The 18709-nt window shown below is 41.2% G+C and overlaps 1 protein-coding gene across 1 annotated transcript in view; it reads left to right on the top strand.

Moving 5' to 3' along the window:
• The window catches only part of PTPRN2 (protein tyrosine phosphatase receptor type N2), a 1048643-nt gene that overhangs the window by 943780 nt on the left and 86154 nt on the right, over positions 1 to 18709 (top strand). The window contains exon 14 of the mRNA XM_056519562.1: positions 13690 to 13884. Coding sequence (XP_056375537.1) covers positions 13690 to 13884 — 195 coding nt within the window. The remainder of the gene's footprint in view (positions 1 to 13689; positions 13885 to 18709) is intronic.

The raw sequence follows: 18709 nt of genomic DNA on the forward strand, positions 1-18709 counted from the left end.
ATCTCCTTACACTTCCTCCTATGGCTAACTCTACTGTATGTCATGCCAGTATGGTTAATATGTACAGGTTGGGGAAAAATTTTTAAAGATAGAAAAAATATATAAAATAATAAAAAGACCAATAATGCGATTTGGCATGTACCCACTCCATGTCCAATCTGAGGCAGGGGTGAATGCACTTCAAAATGCGTCATTGGTCCCAATCTAGTTTATACTGTCTAAGTACAAATTTTTTTTATTTATCTTTGCCCATGTGTGCACATTGAAATTAATGGGGCTGAGATTTCGGGGCAAAGTCTGAGTTGAATTACTAAGCATGGACATACCCTAAGACACAAGTGCATCGTCTGTCACAACTGAAGTGTACGTTCCAGGTTCCTGAAGTTTGAAGCTTCACCTCTGAATCACTTGGACCTGCAGTATTTTTTCCATAAGCAATTAGAAACATATGTAAATGGTTGGATACGTTTATATTTTGTGATGAATAATACCCTGTAGAGTATTCTACTTGGAAAAGCAAAGCAATTAAAAATTTACAACATGGTGTCACGGAAGAAGAAGTAGTGATTCCTCCATATGGGGTACCATGCCCCTAAGAAATATTAAATAGTTAAATGGGTAATTGACTGCCAAGCTGTACTGAGGCGTTTACATGTGAAACAAGAACCTCAATATAAATTCCATCTCACAGAGGCTAGAAGGACTGCATTTCCCTGACCTTGACATTTCAGAACATGTTCGGCAGTAGAGCCATACACTTAGTGTACGTGCCCGGGGAAATAGAATGTGTTCTAAGTGAGATTTCCATCATTCTATAAAGAGCACAATGATTGGGACCATTGACATCCGTCATCTTCCAGCTAATAAACAGGGCCAGGGAATGGTATAATGGTCAGGACATTGCCTCCAAATGGGTAACCACTGCTCTGGTCTGCAAGTCGACACACCAGCAATCTGTAGACAGGTCATTTACTTCATGATCTCTTATTTTCTAGCTGGAAAGATTGATTTATACAAGTGGAAAAAATATATAGTAGTTGTAAGAATAAAGCAAAGTGATATGATGTAGATATTACTGTGTATCATTCCAGTGTTTAACATTGAAGGCAGGGAAATCTGCAAAATAGACAATTCTGGTTCTGGCTATTGTTAGTATGGCGTTGTGATAGTAGGGAATACGATGCATTATATTATTTCTGGGATTTAAAGGGACATAGAAGCCAATTGGTTTTCCCCATAATAAAAAGCAATCACCACTGTGTGGCCATCATATTGGTTATAAGAATATATTAAGGGGAAGAAGATCAAGGTTAAGCTAATTTATATATAGCAAACAATCAGATTTCTTGAAGGGGATGTTCCACCAATAACAGTCATTCCCTATGGACAGGATATGGAATAAGCGTACACCGTATTTTTCGCCGTATAAGATGCACTTTTTCTTCCCCAAAACTGGGGGGGAAAAAGTTGGTGCGTCTTATACGGCAAATGTCTGAAGCGAAAGTGAAACTAACCCGGCTGCTCGGTCGGGCTGTTCGGGACCGCCGCGATTTCACCGAACAGCTTACAGGACACCGGGAGGGACCTTACCTGCCTCCTCGGTGTCTGCTCCGTGCTGGGATCCCCTGCATGGCCGGCGCTCTCCTTCGTCGTCATCATGTCGTCGAGCACGCCGTCCCATCATCCAATAGGAGCGGTGTGCATAGTGGCGTGCGTAGCGACGTGATGGCGGCATCGGAGAGCGAGGATCCCGGGCAGCAGAGACGTTCCGGAGCGACAGGGACACCCCGGGGACACGGCGACCGCGATGGAGGGCGACATCCAGGGCAGCGGTGACGAGCGGTGACGGGTCCGAAACGGCGGGGACATGTGAGTATTACCTCCTCTACCAGTGGTCTTCAACCTGCGGACCTCCAGATGTTGCAAAACTACAACTCCTGGCATGCCCGGACAGCCAACGGCTGTCCGGGCATGCCGGGAGTTGTAGTTTTGCAACATCTGGAGGTCCACAGGTTGAAGATCACTGTCCTATACTTTACATTGTATTTGGTTCAGAATCTTTTTTTTTCTAGATTTTCCTCCCTTAAAATTGGGTGCGTCTTATATGCCGGAGCGTCTTATATGGCGAAAAATACGGTAATAGGAGGGAATCCCAGCAGTCAGGTAGGGGATAAGTGTATGATAGTTGGGGACCCCAACAGTAAATTTGGCGAGGAATATTTGATAATGGGGAATCCCAGCAGTCAGATAAGGGATAAATCACCATTTTTTTTCTCTGAAACATTGTAAAACAAGTTCTAAAAGATTGTAATAATTTTATTTATTTATTTGATATTTTGAGTTTGACTGGTTAACACCTACATATCTCATCAGTCCAGGTAAACAGGAATATTGTTTATCTGCACACAATATCAGTTGTGTCACTCTTAATGGGGTATTCCAGGAAAAAAAAATTTTTATGTATCCACTGGCTCCAGAAAGTTAAACAGATTTGTAAATTACTTCTATTAAAAAATCTTAATCCTTTCAGTACTTATGAGCTTCTGAAGTTAAGGTTGTTCTTTTCTGTCTAAGTGCTCTCTGATGACACCTGTCTTGGGAACCGCCCAGTTTAGAAGCAAATCCCCATAGTAAACCTCTTCTAAACTGGGCGGTTCCCGAGACACGTGTCATCAGAGAGCACTTAGACAGAAATGAACAACCTTAACTTCAGAGGCTCATAAGTACTGAAAGGATTAAGATTTTTTAATAGAAGTAATTAACAAATCTGTTTAACTTTCTGGAGCCAGTTGATATATATAAAAAAGTTTTTTCCTGGATAACCCCTTTAAAAACTAGTCAGTAACATTTTCTCCTATATTCTGACTTTTTACACATCCTAATTGTTTTTTGTGGTGATACATTTATTCACATAGATTCAGTCAGATACTCAATTTACAAGAATCGACTTACCAACGTGAAAGTGTCTAGCCGGCAAATCTCAAAATCATCAAATGACTTCTCCTATGTCTAGTAATGCTTAAAGACTCACAGATCAATGGACAAATTAGGATTTTTGAATTTAGTAAATTAATTTGCTCATCTCTAGTGTTTAATGAAAGATTTCAACCTAAAACAGAAAACAGGGACACTTATATTTACATTACATCTTTTTCTATAGATGAGCTGTATGTGTATGTACTGTTTGTATTTGTATGTAGTGGGCATGTTTTTAAGGGTGGGTTTACACTTTGAGGATTGGTTGCAGAAAATGTGCAGTATTCCTGCTCCAAAACAAATCAATGTATTTGAAATCATGTGCAGAAAATCTACAACAGATGTGCAGATTGTGAACATGCCCTAAAAGTATCCAGGACTTCTTTGTTATACTACAAGCAACAATCGGCTTGATGTTATGTTCACATGGCGGAATGTCCGTGTAGAATTCCGCCAGAATATTCTACACAGATATTCTGCTGCAGTTGATTTCAATGGGATTCTGCTGCACTGTGCACATGGCGGAATTTCATGGAAACATCTCCTGCGGAAATCCCAACTCCGGATGTTTTCCGCACGGACATCCCACACATTTTCGGCAGTGTGAACCTGGCCTAAGTGTTTCGAGCTGGAGCACTCGTAAGATGGCCATACACATTAGATTAATGTCAGCTGAACCCAACTTTAACGCGTTTGGCTCACTATCTAGTCTGTATAAGGGCCTCCCTTCTGGACTCTTACCCGACAGCAGATGCTAAGGTGAAAATGTTGGATATCAAGATGCCTGATCCTACTGTTCTCAGGGAGATAAGTCTCCACCATTGGTGTCTTTCAGTGCCCCCCTAATATGTACCCATGTTTAGTACATGCAGATTTGACCAAGTCAAGAGTGCATGTGTATGGGAGGATTGAAAGACAGAAAACTAGCCATATATATTTTAGATACCTTCTGGTCCCACTTTTTCAGATTCTTGGCCGCTGTTCAGTGGTATCACAGTTGGCTATGTTGAAAGCCATCACAACAGACACTGTCTTCCCTCAATTTATTTCTATAAGAGTCTTACTCTGGACAAAACTAGCTTATGGCTATCTTTAGAAAGCACCATCAAGTACCAAAAGAAGGAAATGATCACCATCTGTCCTGTAGGCGCGCCAATGGTTTTAAAGGGGTACTCCGTCCCTAGACATCTTATCCCCTATCTAAAGCTCCCTGCTGCATCCGGCATTCGTTTAAAGCTTCGAGTGCAGCGCCAGACGCTCTTGATGTCATGGCCATGCCCCCTCCCATAGACTTGCACTAAGGGGGCGTGGTCGTGATGTCACAATGGAGGGCGACATCCAGGGCAGCGGTGACGGGTCCGGAGCGGCAGGGACACATGAGTATTACCTCCTATACCAGTGGTCTTCAACCTGCGGACCTCCAGATGTTGCAAAACTACAACTCCTGGGATGCCCGGACAGCCAACGGCTGTCCGGGCATGCCGGGAGTTGCAGTTTTGCAACATCTGGAGGTCCACAGGTTGAAGATCATTGTCCTATACTTTACATTGTATTTGGTTCAGAATCTTTTTTTTCTCTAGATTTTCCTCCCTTAAAATTGGGTGCGTCTTTTATGCCTCCATCACAAGCCTCCGCACCGCATCACCAGTCATCCGGAATGGAGAGAAGTTCGCTCCATTCACCGGATGTCTGGGGTGCTGCAGCCGAGATGGCGGGGGTCCCAAGAAGCGGGACTCCTGCGATAAGACATCTTATCCCCTATCCTTTTGATAGGGGATAAGATGTCTAGAGGTGGCGTACCCCTTTAATCACGAGATTTAGTTGGCTATGTTTAAAGCCAGAAGAATGTTGTGATAAACTATGTTAATATGAGTGGATTCACGCTCCCTGAGAAACAGTAGACGTGTGTGACACAATCAGAGAAGCTGACGGGTAAGGTCTACTGAGCGCCAGGTCCAATGACAGCAGCATGGTCTGCCATTGTTGTCCTCAGCTGTGCACATAGAGACGTCATAACATGAATGAGGGTCTAAGGGGTAATGAATGATATTTTATTGGTATAAGATTACAACTAGTATTCCAAAGAAGATATTTTATATGTTATAGAATTCATTATAACCTAAATTCAGAGATCCAATGAGAATTAGCATGTGCTCTGTGGATTGCTGTAGGTCACAGTATCTGTCTGCACACTAGTCAGTGACATGAAGAGTTCAACTAAGGAGAAGAGACGGATTTAAGAGATAGAACTGATGTGGCCTTGATGCGTATCTTAAATCTAGCATGTTTTCCCGTCACATTCCTCTGTGTGTCTTATACTAAAATGATCTGACAATAACCTTGCTTGTCTAAGAAATTTATGTCAAGAGTATTATCTAAGCAAAGGTCTCATGGTGGATTTGAAGGCAATTTTTCATTTAAAACAAATTCAGTTTATGGGTACGTTCACACGTACGCAGATTTGATGCGAAGGATTTGATGCACAGGATTTTCTGCTGCAGATTTCAATGTAAACTAAAGGACTGATCACAGCTTCTAATCTGCAGTTACAAATCCAGCGCATCAAATCTGCGCAGGATCTTGTACGTGTGAACGTACCCTATACGTACCCATGACTACAGTTTCTTTCAAGTTACATTTGTCTCTGGCTTATATTAATGGCTACTTTCTCTTGTAAGAATTATAGAAAGCAGCTAGGCAGATGGAAATTGGCAATGTAGTGAGGCAGGTTAAAACACAATAGAGTGCCCTGAATTACTTTTTTTTAAATAACACAACTTTTTCTGTTTTCACATCTTTCTTACCTCAATGTCCTCGCTTTTCATTTGGTTCTCTTAAACTCTTCCAGTATTGATCAACTTTGGGGTTGTTGTGATCTCTCCTGGGTGACACAACTATAAATATATATATATATATATATATATATATATATATATATACTGTCCTTCGTCATCCTTATCCATCAACTCTTTTTTTAATTTATTATGGGTACAGTTTGTTGACAGTATGATAACCAATCCTCACCACATCGCCATTGGGGCTTGTCACCCAGAATTACCAGTCTCTACTTATTGTCCTATGTATGCAGTGATACTGGGGTCTGTGGGGGTGAGGGGTAGAAGATGTAGATTGTTGTCTAAGGTGCCATTAAGAAGTGGAGCAACATTTTTAGAATTATTGTTGTTTAAAAAATGTATGTTCTTTATGTTTTGTACTATCAATTAGTTCCCTTTATAAATGTGAATATGTTGATTATTCTGAAAAGGAGGGATAGGACAGCAGACAATAAAAGTAATGATTTTCCATCCAACAACTTGTTGACCCAAGGTGCATGAAACCAACCCTTTGGGCACCAAGAGAGCTTTTCCCATTCTTGACTCTTCACTGATAGACCATGTCCTTTTGAGGCTGACCCCATTTTACTGGGAGGTATGAGCGGTCTGGCTTTGGATTACCCCTCCCCTCTTCATAGAGAAAACATGAGCGGTCATCTGTGGTAAATGTTCATGTGTATGGGAGGGTCGAGAGATGGGGGCATAACTATAGGAGGTGCATAGGGAATGGTTGCACCCGGCCGAGGAGCTTTTATTTATAGGAGTAGTCCAGTGCTATAAGTGAAGCATTATAGCTGGGCCCTGTAGCAGTTTTTGCATTGGGGTCCAACATCTTCAAGATTCTACACTGCTCAAAAAAAATAAAGGGAACACTTAAACAACACAATGTAACTCCAAGTCAATGACACTTCTGTGAAATGACACTGTCCACTCAGGAAGCAACACTGATTGACAATCAATTTCACATGCTGTTGTGCAAATGGAACAGGTGGAAATTATAGACATTAAGCAAGACACCCCCCAATAAAGGAGTGGTTATGCAGGTGGTGACCACAGACCACGTCTCAATTCCAATGCTTCCTGGCTGATGTTTTGGTCACTTTTGAATGCTGGCGGTGCTTTCACTCTAGTGGTAGCATGAGATGGAGTCTACAACCCACACAAGTGGCTCAGGTAGAGCAGCTCCCTCCAGGATGGCACATCAATGCGAGCTGTGGCAAGAAGGTTTGCTGTGTCTGTCAGCGTAGTGTCCAGAGCATGGAGGCGCTACCAGGAGACAGGCCAGTACATCAGGAGAAGTGGAGGAGGCAGTAGGAGGGCAACAACCCAGCAGCAGGACTGCTACCTCTGCCTTTGTGCAAGGAGGAGCAGGAGGAGCACTGCCAGAGCCCTGCAAAATGACCTCCAGCAGGCCACAAATGTGCATGTGTCCACTCTAACGGTCAGAAACAGACTCCATGAGGGTGGTATGAGTGCCCGACATCCATTGGACATTTGGCATTTGCTAGAGAACACACTGGCGCCCTGTGCTCTTCACAGATGAATGCAGGTTCACACTGAGCACATGTGACAGCTGTGACAGAGTCTGGAGACGCCATGGAGAACATTCTGCTGCATGCAACATCCTCCAGCATGACCGGTTTGGTGGTGGGTAAGTAATGGTGTGGGGGGGGGGGGGCGCACAGCCCTCCATGTGCTTGCCAGAGGTAGCCTGACTGCCATTAGGTACCGAGATGAGATCCTCAGACCCCTTGTGAGACCATATGCTGGTGCGGTTGGCCCTTGGTTCCTCCTAATGCAAGACAATGCTAGACCTCATGTGGCTGGAGTGTGTCAGCAGTTCCTGCAAGAGGAAGGCATTGATGCTATGGACTGGCCCGCCTGTTCCCCAGACCTGAATCCGATTGAGCACATCTGGGACATCATGTCTCGCTCCATCCACCAATGGCTCGTTGAATCACAGACTGTCCAGGAGTTGGCAGATGCTTTAGTCCAGGTCTGGGAGGACATCCCTCAAGAGACCATCCGCTACCTCATCAGGAGCATGCCCAGGCGTTGTAGGGAGGTCATACGGGCACGTGGAGGCCACACACACTACTGAGCCTCATTGGGACTTGTATTAAGGACATTACCTAAATTTGGATCAGCCTGTAGTGTGGTTTTCCACTTTGAATTTGAGTGTGACTCCATATCCAGACCTCCATGGGTTGATAAATTTGATTTCCATTGATAATTTTTGTGTGGTTTTGTTGTCAGCACATTCAACTATGTAAAGACAAAAGTATTTTATATGATTAGTTCATTCATTCAGATCTAGGATGTGTTATCTTAGTGTTTCCTTCACTTTTTGAGCAGTGTACATAAAATTTAGGTAATTGCACACCTATACAGTATGTGTGTTTTTCATAGTTTTTCTTGGCTTTTGCATACATAGATTCCAAGTCCTAGGAATATGTCCCAAGAGCTGTTTTTATTTAAAACTATTACTACAGCTGCGACTTATGGTAACAGAAAAAAGTTTGTAGTCTTTAGGGGTCTTGCCACTGCAGGTAATGGTAACTCTTTATTATAACTATTTTTTAAAAGGCATCTGAAATATGAAGAAGCAATCTGATTAGTTGCTAGGGGCAACTGCGCAACTGCCCATGCGCAGTGCTGCATCTTTGCAACACTGAGTCTCGGATTTTAATCTGACCATGACATATGCATATAGTTTTCATGTACTTCCTATGGTCATATGAAGCACCTATGGTACACACCTACTTTATAAACAGGAACATTTGTAAACTCTAGTAGTGACATGAAGTTATCTGTCAAATATAAGTCATTATAATTATAAGTCAAATACTGCTTAATAATACCTAATAATGAAAAGTTTAATTTCAAAATTTCAAGGCCTCTCTCTGCTCCCTATACTACATCAGCCAGCCATAACATTAAAGGGGTACTCTGGTGGAAAAAAAAAAAAAAAAAAATATATATATATATATATATATATATATATATATATATTTTTTTTTTTTTTAAATCAGCTGGTGCCAAAAAGGTATACACATTTGTAAATTACTTCTATTTAAAAAAAATCTTAATCCTTCCAGTGTTTATCAGCTGCTGTATACTACAGAGAAAGTTGTGTAGTTCTTTCCAGTCTGACCACAGTGCTCTCTGTTGACACATCTGTCTATGTCAGAATCTTCCCATGTAAGGAACAAATATTCATAGCAAACCTCTGCTGCTCTGGACAGTTTCTGACACAGGCAGAGGTGTCAGCAGAGAGCACTGTGGTCAGATTGGAAAAAACTACACAACTTGGAGCATACAGCAGCTGATAAGTACTAGAAGGATTAAAGGGGGACTCCGCTGGAAAACATTTTACTTTAACCCCTTTACTCAACAGCCTGTTTTGGCCTCAATGACCAAGGCCTTTTTTTCAAATCTGACATGTGTCTCTTTATGTGGTAATAACTCTGGAATGCTTTTACTTATCAATCCAATTCCGAGATTGTTTTTTCGTGACATATTGTACTTTACATTAGTGGTAAATTTTGATTGATATATTCAGCATTTTTTGTAAAAAAAATGAAAAATTTGGCGAAAAAAATGAAAAATTTGCATTTTTCTAGACTTTACATTTTATGCTTGTACCATAAATAGTCATATCGCACCAAATTAATGATTAATTCACATCTACAATATGTCTACTTTATGTTCCCATCATTTGATAAACATTATTTGACTTTTTTAGAATGTTAGAGGGTTTATAAGTTTAGCAGCAATTTTCCAGATTTTCAAGAAAATTTCAAAATCTGATTTTTCAGGGACCAGTTCAGTTCTGAAGTGGAATTGAGGGGCCTGAATGTTAGATACCCCCATAAATCACCCCATTTTATAACCTGCACCCCTTAAAGTAGTCAGAATGACATTAAAGAAGTTTATTAACCCTTTCGGTGCTTCACAGAAATGAAAGCAAAGTGGAGGCTGAATTTAAAAATTTCATTTTTTTTGCAGATTTTTCATTTTTATCCATTTTTTTCTGTAACACAATAGGTGTTGACAAAGAAATAAAACTCAAGATTTATTCCCTGAATTCTGACGTTTTTAGAAATATCCCATATGTGGCCGTTTTGCGCCATGTGTCTCTCATGCAGGCCTCAGACATGAAGGAGTGCTATGTGGATTTTGGGGCACCCTTTTAGTTTAGGATATTTTGTTGGCATCATATAAAGTTGCAGAGGCCTTGGGGTGAAAAAATATTTTTGGGAGACAAGTTGACGCTTTTATTGGTACCATTCTGGGACACATGTGACACTTTGAGCGTTTTTTATTTTATTTTTTATGAGGTGATATACATAAAAAAATCTATTCTGCTGTTGTTTTTTATTAAAAGAATTTAGGTCGTTCGTCATGCAGTATAAAAGACATGTTAACTTTACTCTGCAGGTTGATACGGTTACGGCGATACCAAATTTCTATGCTTTTTTTTATATTTTAGTTCATTTATAGCATAAAAACGATTTTAGTAAAAAAAATCACGTTTTTAATTCGCCGTATTCTGTGAGCCATAACTTTTTTATTTTTTCACTGACGCAATTGTGTATGGACTCTTTTTTTGCGGGACATGTTGATGTTTTTGGGGGGACTATTTTTGAGTTTGTGTTGGGGTGTAATATATATATATATAATTTATTTTACTATTTTTTTCCAATTTTTTTCATTTTATTTTTCATATTTTTTATTTTAATTTTTTTTCACATTTTTTTTTTTTTTTTCACTTTTTTAATTTCTTTTTCACTTTATTTCACATTTAACTTTTTTTTGTTTTACTGTTATACACAGAATTCAATGGAGTACACATCTGTACTCCATTGAATTTTGCCTATGTCTGTCAGTACTGACAGGCATAGGAAAGATCAGTCCCTACCTTAGGTAGAGACTGATCACTCATGTTGCCATGGCAACGGAGGCTACTGTCAGTCCTCCGGTTGCCATGGCAACCATCAGCGCTCTGCTTTCACTTTGCAGAGCGCCGATGGTGACAGTTGGAGCTCCCTCCTTCTGTAATCCTAATAGACGCCGCGGTCACAGTGACCGCAGCGTCTACAGGGTTAACTCAGGATCGGAGCTGCGCTCCGATCCTGAGTGCTGCGGGCGGCCTCCCCCAACGGGGCTCCTCTCACCACCGATCGCTTCACTGAATGAAGCGACGGAGGAGAGGGGGAAGGAGGAGACCGCCGCCAGATCCCTGCTTTCGGTTCGTCTGAACTGACGGACAAATAGCAGCGATCGCCGGCCGGGGACCGCTGCGATTGGTCCCTGGCCGGCTTCAGGGAGGTCCTGCTGTGTAGCACAGCAAGTTTCATAGGTGGCCAGGTCTGTTTTTTTTTAATTTAACATCATGTAGACATGTGGATACATGTGTGTTACTTCTGAGGAAGAGATGGCACCAGGAAGCAATATGGGAGGAAGGCAAGCAAGTAGAAGAAGGTTGATGCTTATGGAAATGTTCTGCTGGGAAACGTTGGGTCCTGTAATTCTTTTGGCTGTTACTTTGACACGAACCACCTACCTATTTATTGTTAGAAGATGACCACCCCTTCATGGCAGCAGTATTCCTTAATGGCAGTGGCCTCTTTCAGCATGGAAATACCCCAGCAAAACAGTACAAATTGGACAGAAATGGTTTGAGGAACATGACAAAGGGTTCAAGGTGTTTACTTGGCCTTCTAATTCCCCAGATCTCAATTGGATCGAGCATCTGTGGGTGATCCCTGATCTGTAGAGGGTCAGAGAGAACTGCTACCACCACAGGACATTGTCCGAGTTCTTGTGGAGTTCATGCCTCGATGGCTCAGAGCTGTAGGGGGATCTACCCGATTTTAAGCGTAGGGTTTTAATGTTATTGCTGATTGGTGTATACTATTCTACTATACTACTATAAATATAAGCTAAAACAAATATACATATAATGGTATTATCTACATTATATAACATGTTTTTGTTGACAACAGGTACACTTTAATGAAAACATACAAATATAGAAAAAACATGATCACTCATCATTAAAACGTAGCCTTTTTTCTTCTGTATTAAAAACGCTCATGGACACTGAAACAGAAATGACTCAGGTGGAAGAATAAAGGCTACGTTTTAATAGTGACTGCCCATGTTATTTTCTATTTTTGTATGTTTTCATTAAAGTGTACCTTCTAAATTCTTATATAATGTAGATAATACCATTATATGTATATTCGTAATATACATTGGGCTAAAAAATGTGTATATTTTTGTCCCTGCAGCGATTGCCTGTGTGTCTTTCTGAGGAGTCCAAATACAGGAAGTGAGGGTGGACAAGCAGGGCTCTGTACACTGAGGACAAGCAGGGCTCTGTACACTGAGGACAAGCAGGGCTCTGTACACTGAGGACAAGCAGGGCTCTGTACACTGAGGACAAGCAGGGCTCTGTGCACTGAGGACAAGCAGGGTCTGTGGACTGAGGACAAGCAGGGCTCTGTACACTGAGGACAAACAGGGCTCTGTACACTGAGGACAAGCAGGGCTCTGTACACTGAGGACAAGCAGGGCTCTGTACACTGAGGACAAGCGGGGCTCTGTACACTGAGGACAAGCGGGGCTCTGTACACTGAGGACAAGCAGGGCTCTGTGCAGTGAAGACAAGCAGGGCTCTGTACACTGAGGACAAGCAGGGCTCTGTACACTGAGAACAAGCAGGTCTCTGTACACTGAGGACAAGCCGGGATCTGTTCACTGAGGACAAGCAGGGCTCTGTACACTGAGGACAAGCAGGGCTCTGTACACTGAGGACAAGCAGGGCTCTGTACACTGAGGACAAGCAGGGCTCTGTACACTGAGGACAAGCAGGGCTCTGTACACTGAGGGCAAGCAGGGCTCGGTACACTGAGGACAAGCAGGGCCTTGTACACTGAGGACAAGCAGGGCTCTGTACACTGAGGACAAGCAGGGCTCTGTACACTGAGGACAAGCAGGGTTCTGTGCACTGAGGACAAGCAGGGCTCTGTACACTGAGGACAAACAGGGCTCTGTGCACTAAGAAAAAGCAGGACAGTGTTCCCTGAGGCTCTATAACATGTTCCTGGCTCATACATCAGGTAATAGACAAGCTAGGAGTCTCCACAGAACCCTGCTTGTCCTGTCCTCACTTCCTGTATTTGGACTTCACATAGAGACACACAGACAATAGCTGCAGGGACAGCATTTTTTCACCCAAAAAGATACAACATTTTTAACCAATGTATATTACAAATATACATATAATGGTATTATCTACATTATATAAAAAAAAATTGTTGGCGACAGGTACACTTTAAGCACCACCATAAGCATTTTTTTGTTGCTCTGCTCATACTTGATAGTATTTTTGGTGGCCCTTCTCCAGTAGGTTATATGCAGTAGTGCCTTCCCTATTTTCTACTAAGCCTAATAAATATAAGCTACCTCAGTTTATTCTTGCAATCAAATGCACTTGTTCTATCTCTAGTCTTCTCTATATTTTTTATTCATAGAGAATGCTACTTTTCTTATCAACAACAGACTTGGCAGAATAAAATTATAGGTATTTAACCCAGGACCTGGCACGTGAGATTTGTCAGAGATGCTGCTTTCACAGTCCTTTTTTTTTTTTCCTAGTGTGTTTCTAAGCAGTGTGAATCGGGTAAGCGTAGAGGAGTACATGATATGCTGAATGCTGTTCTTGCATGTCGGCTGCAGAAGACTGGCAGGTTTTCTCTTAAATCCGCACTAAAAATGTACAGCTTCTTAGCATGAGCTGACAAAAAAGTTCCCTTGGGGTCAACATTAATTCCATATTATTCATATTGTGTGTCTTTTTCCATCCTTGTAGGAGCTATGCCGTCAGCGGATGGCTGTCAAGTCTTCAGATCGTCCGGAACCTCTGCACAGTTCTCGCATCAATAGCATCTCATCACAGTTCAGCGATGGACCAATGGCCAGCCCCACCGCACGGAGCAGCACATCGTCTTGGAGTGAGGAGCCCGTTCAGTCAAATATGGACATCTCCACAGGTCACATGATACTGGTAAGGGTTACTCTTTATCCATTCTTCTTCTCATACATAAGCTTATGTTTTTTTTTGTACTGACCACTAACTGCTAAGGGCCACAAATTCTAACATTTTGCTTCGTATTAACGTAAAGATTATGAGAGCTGCTGATGTTATTCACATATGTATATCAATGTCCATTTAGTGTCTTAGATTTGGAGATATGTGGGATATGGCACAGATCACCGTGGGGGGTAAGGGGGGTGGATTATCTTCTGCTCTTCCTATTGTTGGACAGATCTATATGTGTTAAGGCTCTGATATCTATGACTTATGTGAAATGTTGGGGGAATTTTTATTAAACATAGCTTTGGTCTATAAACATTATGTTCTATGAAACCATTGTAAATAAGCTAAAATGCAGTGCTGTAGTGTAAAATATTTGAATAAAGAAAACATCTTAAATATTTTGTATAGCTGTTATATTCAGGTTGTGGTAGTCTATAAAAGAGCGCACATTATTTATTGACATCCTCCACCAGCAGCACAGAGAAGCGTAATGATATGCAGATTAAACCTGTATGTAGGTCCATGTAGCAGAATAACATTCATTACTTGAGGTTATTAAAGCATATGTATATTTTTGCAACCATTTTTTAGGTTCCAATTATTCTAGAATAAAAGATGAAGCTACTTTGCCATATGTCTTGACATTCAAACACCAAAAAAAAAACAAATCCTATTGTTTTATGTATGCAGCTCCCATGTAGAGATCTTCTCCATTTTTGCAAATCCTGTTTGCCTTACCTTAAAGGGGTATTCCGCCCCTCGACATCCTATCCCCTATCCAAAGGACTCCCACGATCTCCCTGCAGCACCGGCCACTGCACCGGAGGCTCGTGACGTCATGGTCCCGCCCCTCGTGACATCACACCATGCCCCTCAATGCAAGTCTATGGGAGGGGGCGTGGCGGCCACAGCACCGCATTGCTAGTCATCAGGCAGGGAGCGAAGGGGTCCCAGCAGTAGGATCCCCGCAATCAGACATCTTATCCCCTATCCTTTGGATAGGGGATAAGATGTCTAGGAATGGAGTACCCCTTTTATATAGCTCTTTCTCTCCAATGATGATATCAATTTTTCTCTGCCCTTCAATAAAATGAAGTAAAAAAAAGTTTAAGCCAAAAACAAATCTTTTGCACAGTGTAATCCTGTAGTATGTTGTTCCCCCTTATATGTAGGTTATTGTTTGTAGAGGGGGCAGCACATGTCGGTGATATTACAATACATACAGGGCTTATTTTTAGATTGTAACTGTGCTGCATTAAGATGGCCATACACATAAGATCGGCCGACAGCTTCATAGACATGAATGCTTGTCTTATATTGAGATTAACTTGGGCCAGGAAGTTAACCAGATGTTTTAATAACTTCTATGAAAAATATCAAGCCTTCCAGTACTTATTAGCTACTGTATGCTGAAGGAAGTTGTGCAGTTCTTTCCAATTCGACATTGTGCTCCCTGCTGTTTGGGTCAGAAACTATTCAGAGAATGAGAGGTTCGCTATTAGGATTTTCTAGTGATCTGGACAGTTCCTGACACAGACAGAGGTGGCAGCAGAGAGAACAGTGTTCAGACTGGAAAGAACTACACAACTTCCTCTGGAGCATACAGCAGCTGATAAGTACTGAAAGGCTTGAATTTTTTTCAAATAGAAGTAATTTACAGTTCTGTATAACTTTCTGGCACCAGTTCATTTTAATTTATTGTATTTGTGGTGGTAGCCATGGGAAGGCAAAGCTTCAGTTTGCAATGTCATGGCCAATATAACATGCCACAAAAAAAGGCACTAGAAAATAAAAACTCCATATATTTCTGCATACATTTAGATGGCTATAGATTTCTATGGGTGCTTTATTATAGATCTGCACAACATGGATTCATGATATACTGTAGATAGACATGTCCTCTAAATTTACTTGTAATAGACCAAAAATATGGACTATATGATATTTAACTTTTAAATACAAAAATGTTATTTGTGTTAACAGTTAGTTGCAAGTAGTTCTTCACTTTCAGAAAACTTTACTTTTATGATAGTGAAACTGTTAAGTATAAAAGCATTGGGAATTCTGTGCCCACGCTGTGATATTAAAGATAACATGATGTGCTTGTTTGAAGGGCATATGTCATTAAACCATCCTCAGTGGAGGATCAAGTGTACCATAGGATCCCTGATGTTCTTAATGAACTTATCCTAACCTCTTATCCACCCAACCTTATTTACAGTAAACAGTATTAGGGTACATTCTCACAGGAGCGCATACGCAGCTTATTTGGCACCACGGATGCGCTGCCGGCGCACACAGTTCCCTGCCGCTACTGCTGCCATAGCTCTGTGTGTCCGTTCGTGACTGCAGATTTCCCACCGGCAGTCACCAGTGGACACGCAGAGCTATGGCAGCAGCAGCAGGTAGCTCGCTCTGCCATAACTCTGTGTGTGCCGGCAGCGCATCCGCGGCATCAAAAGAGGCAATGGATGGCAAACGGGCACAAAATTAAGTGCCTTGACACCCAATTACCCATCAACTTTAAAAAATGCCCCCTAATAAATTTGGGCATCTTTGACTGGCTATGTGCCATTTGGCTGGCATAGATTTCTGCCATAATTGACACAATTTTTCAGGGGTAAATTATGATAAATATGATTGACTGTGGGAGGCCCCATCTATCATGATTAGCCCCAACTGCTTCTTAAAAAGTGTCAAGCTCTGTGTAGAATGTCAAAAAGGCACATTTAAAAAAAAAAAAAAAAGAGTATCGCGCTAAAATTTGCAACTTAAATACAACAGAAAACTGGCACATGAGGCCAAATAAATTCCCCTCTAAGTGCTGTAAATGTTTTCTATAAATAGTTAAAGAATATCTATTAAACAGATGATGGCCTGCTCTCCCCAGCAAGTGTAAAGTAGATCCATTGTTTTCTAAATAAATGCCGTTTCATTGTGGTATCCCTTTTAAGGTTATGTATAAACAGATAGAATTCAATGAATATTTAATGGTCTTTTCCCATTAGGCAGCTGCAGACTGTTTTTACATTACCTTTGGGCTTGTTCCACATGAGTGATTTTGTTGCATGACTGGATCACTGGTGTTTTTATTGTGCAGTAATAGTTTTTTTCACGCGGACGGTTGTAGCGTAGATTACAGCTCCTGGGTTAAAGAGGGGAAGAGAATAGTGTGCAATACTGTAGGTTCAATCATCAGTCACTTCAACAGTTCTATGTGGACTTGCCTTTTTTGTTAGATATTTTATGTTTCATTTCTGAATATTCTATCATTTTTTTTATCATGTAAAATCCACATTGTCCCTTGTGTGGATCAAAAATCCAGTCTATATGACTTTTTTGAAATTCACAAGAATAAAAACTAATTTAAAAAAGTTGATAAATGTAAAATATTTAAGCAAATAAAAAGTAATCCCTTAAAAAAAAAAAAAAAAAAAAAGAAACTCACAGGAGGCATTTAGAAAAGAGGTTTATCACTTAATATTTATCACAAAATATTTTTGCCATAATAAGAACAAAAATTGTGAAATGGCTATTGAACTGTGTTTTATGTCACAACAGTGCGAGTTTAGACTACTGTTATGGAAAGTGATGCAGTTGGCTATAGCCAATTGTCTAACATTTGAGAAGACCACTACACGGTCGATATTCGGTTAAATATCTTTAATCATTTATGGATGGACATACATTCATATCCAGTTCCAGATGTACAATACAGAGGTCTACATACATATAAATGTAAGCAAAGACTTGAGAGCTATGAACAATTTAGGAACATGAACCTACTATAAAGATGGACATTTTGGAATGTACCTTCAAAATATTGATTTAAGTGATAATCTCCTAGGGAATATGGACATCATAGCAGTTGTCCCCCATTCAAGACCTCTCTCAATGAGCCAGAATGGAAAGCCACTGTGTCAATTATTCTTGGAATGGAAGACTCTAACTGTTCTGACAATTCATCTGAAATGTTGTTGTGTAACACTACATTTACAATGCTATGTCTAACCAGTTACGGCTTCCCTAGGCAATATCAACCATTTTGTTTGGAGTGCCAGAGGAAGAACTTGGGGTGATCAGCTGATCACCTCAGTGGCTGCATTTTGAATGGCTGGTCTCAAGTGGGACATCCCTTTTGATGAAGGTCTTTTCAAACTCTAAAACAATGCTCTGCATAACTTTGGATGCATTTGTGTTCATTTGCTGCTTAATATACATTTATATTTGTCTGGAAAACTAGTTAAGAATCTTAAAGTGGGTTTTTGCCACTGTGGATACTTTATCCCCTAGATAAAGGATAAGTGATCGCAGGGGGTCCTGATCTCCAGGGTCCTGAAGTGCTGAAGAAAGATGTACTTATTGCTGGGATTGAACCCCCCTCCATCAGATGCTTATCCATTATCCTGAGAGAGGAAGGAAGGCGCCACATGTGCGGGATCAGCAGATCTTGTTAGTGGGGGTGGGGGACGGTAATTCCCAAGCCGCTTAGCAAAGTTGGTTGTGCGCCCGCACACAACAAGGTAAAGTGTAGAATGAATATGCGTATAGGTGCACTGCAGACCTCCTGGGTAGAAGTAGAATCAAAACAGGGTGACCGTAAGTTCAGGAGTTAGTCAGGCGCAGAAAGGAACCATCAGGGAGCCAGATAAGATCAATGGATTTATTAGATGCAACGCGATTCGCTGCGCATGCGCAGCGAAACGCGTTGCATCTAATAAATCCATTGATTTTAGCTGGCTCCCTGATGGTTTCTCTCTGCGCCGGACTAACTCCTGAACTTACGGTCACC

The sequence above is a fragment of the Hyla sarda genome, chromosome 5, assembly GCF_029499605.1.
Source record: "Hyla sarda isolate aHylSar1 chromosome 5, aHylSar1.hap1, whole genome shotgun sequence".
Lineage (NCBI taxonomy): Eukaryota > Metazoa > Chordata > Amphibia > Anura > Hylidae > Hyla > Hyla sarda.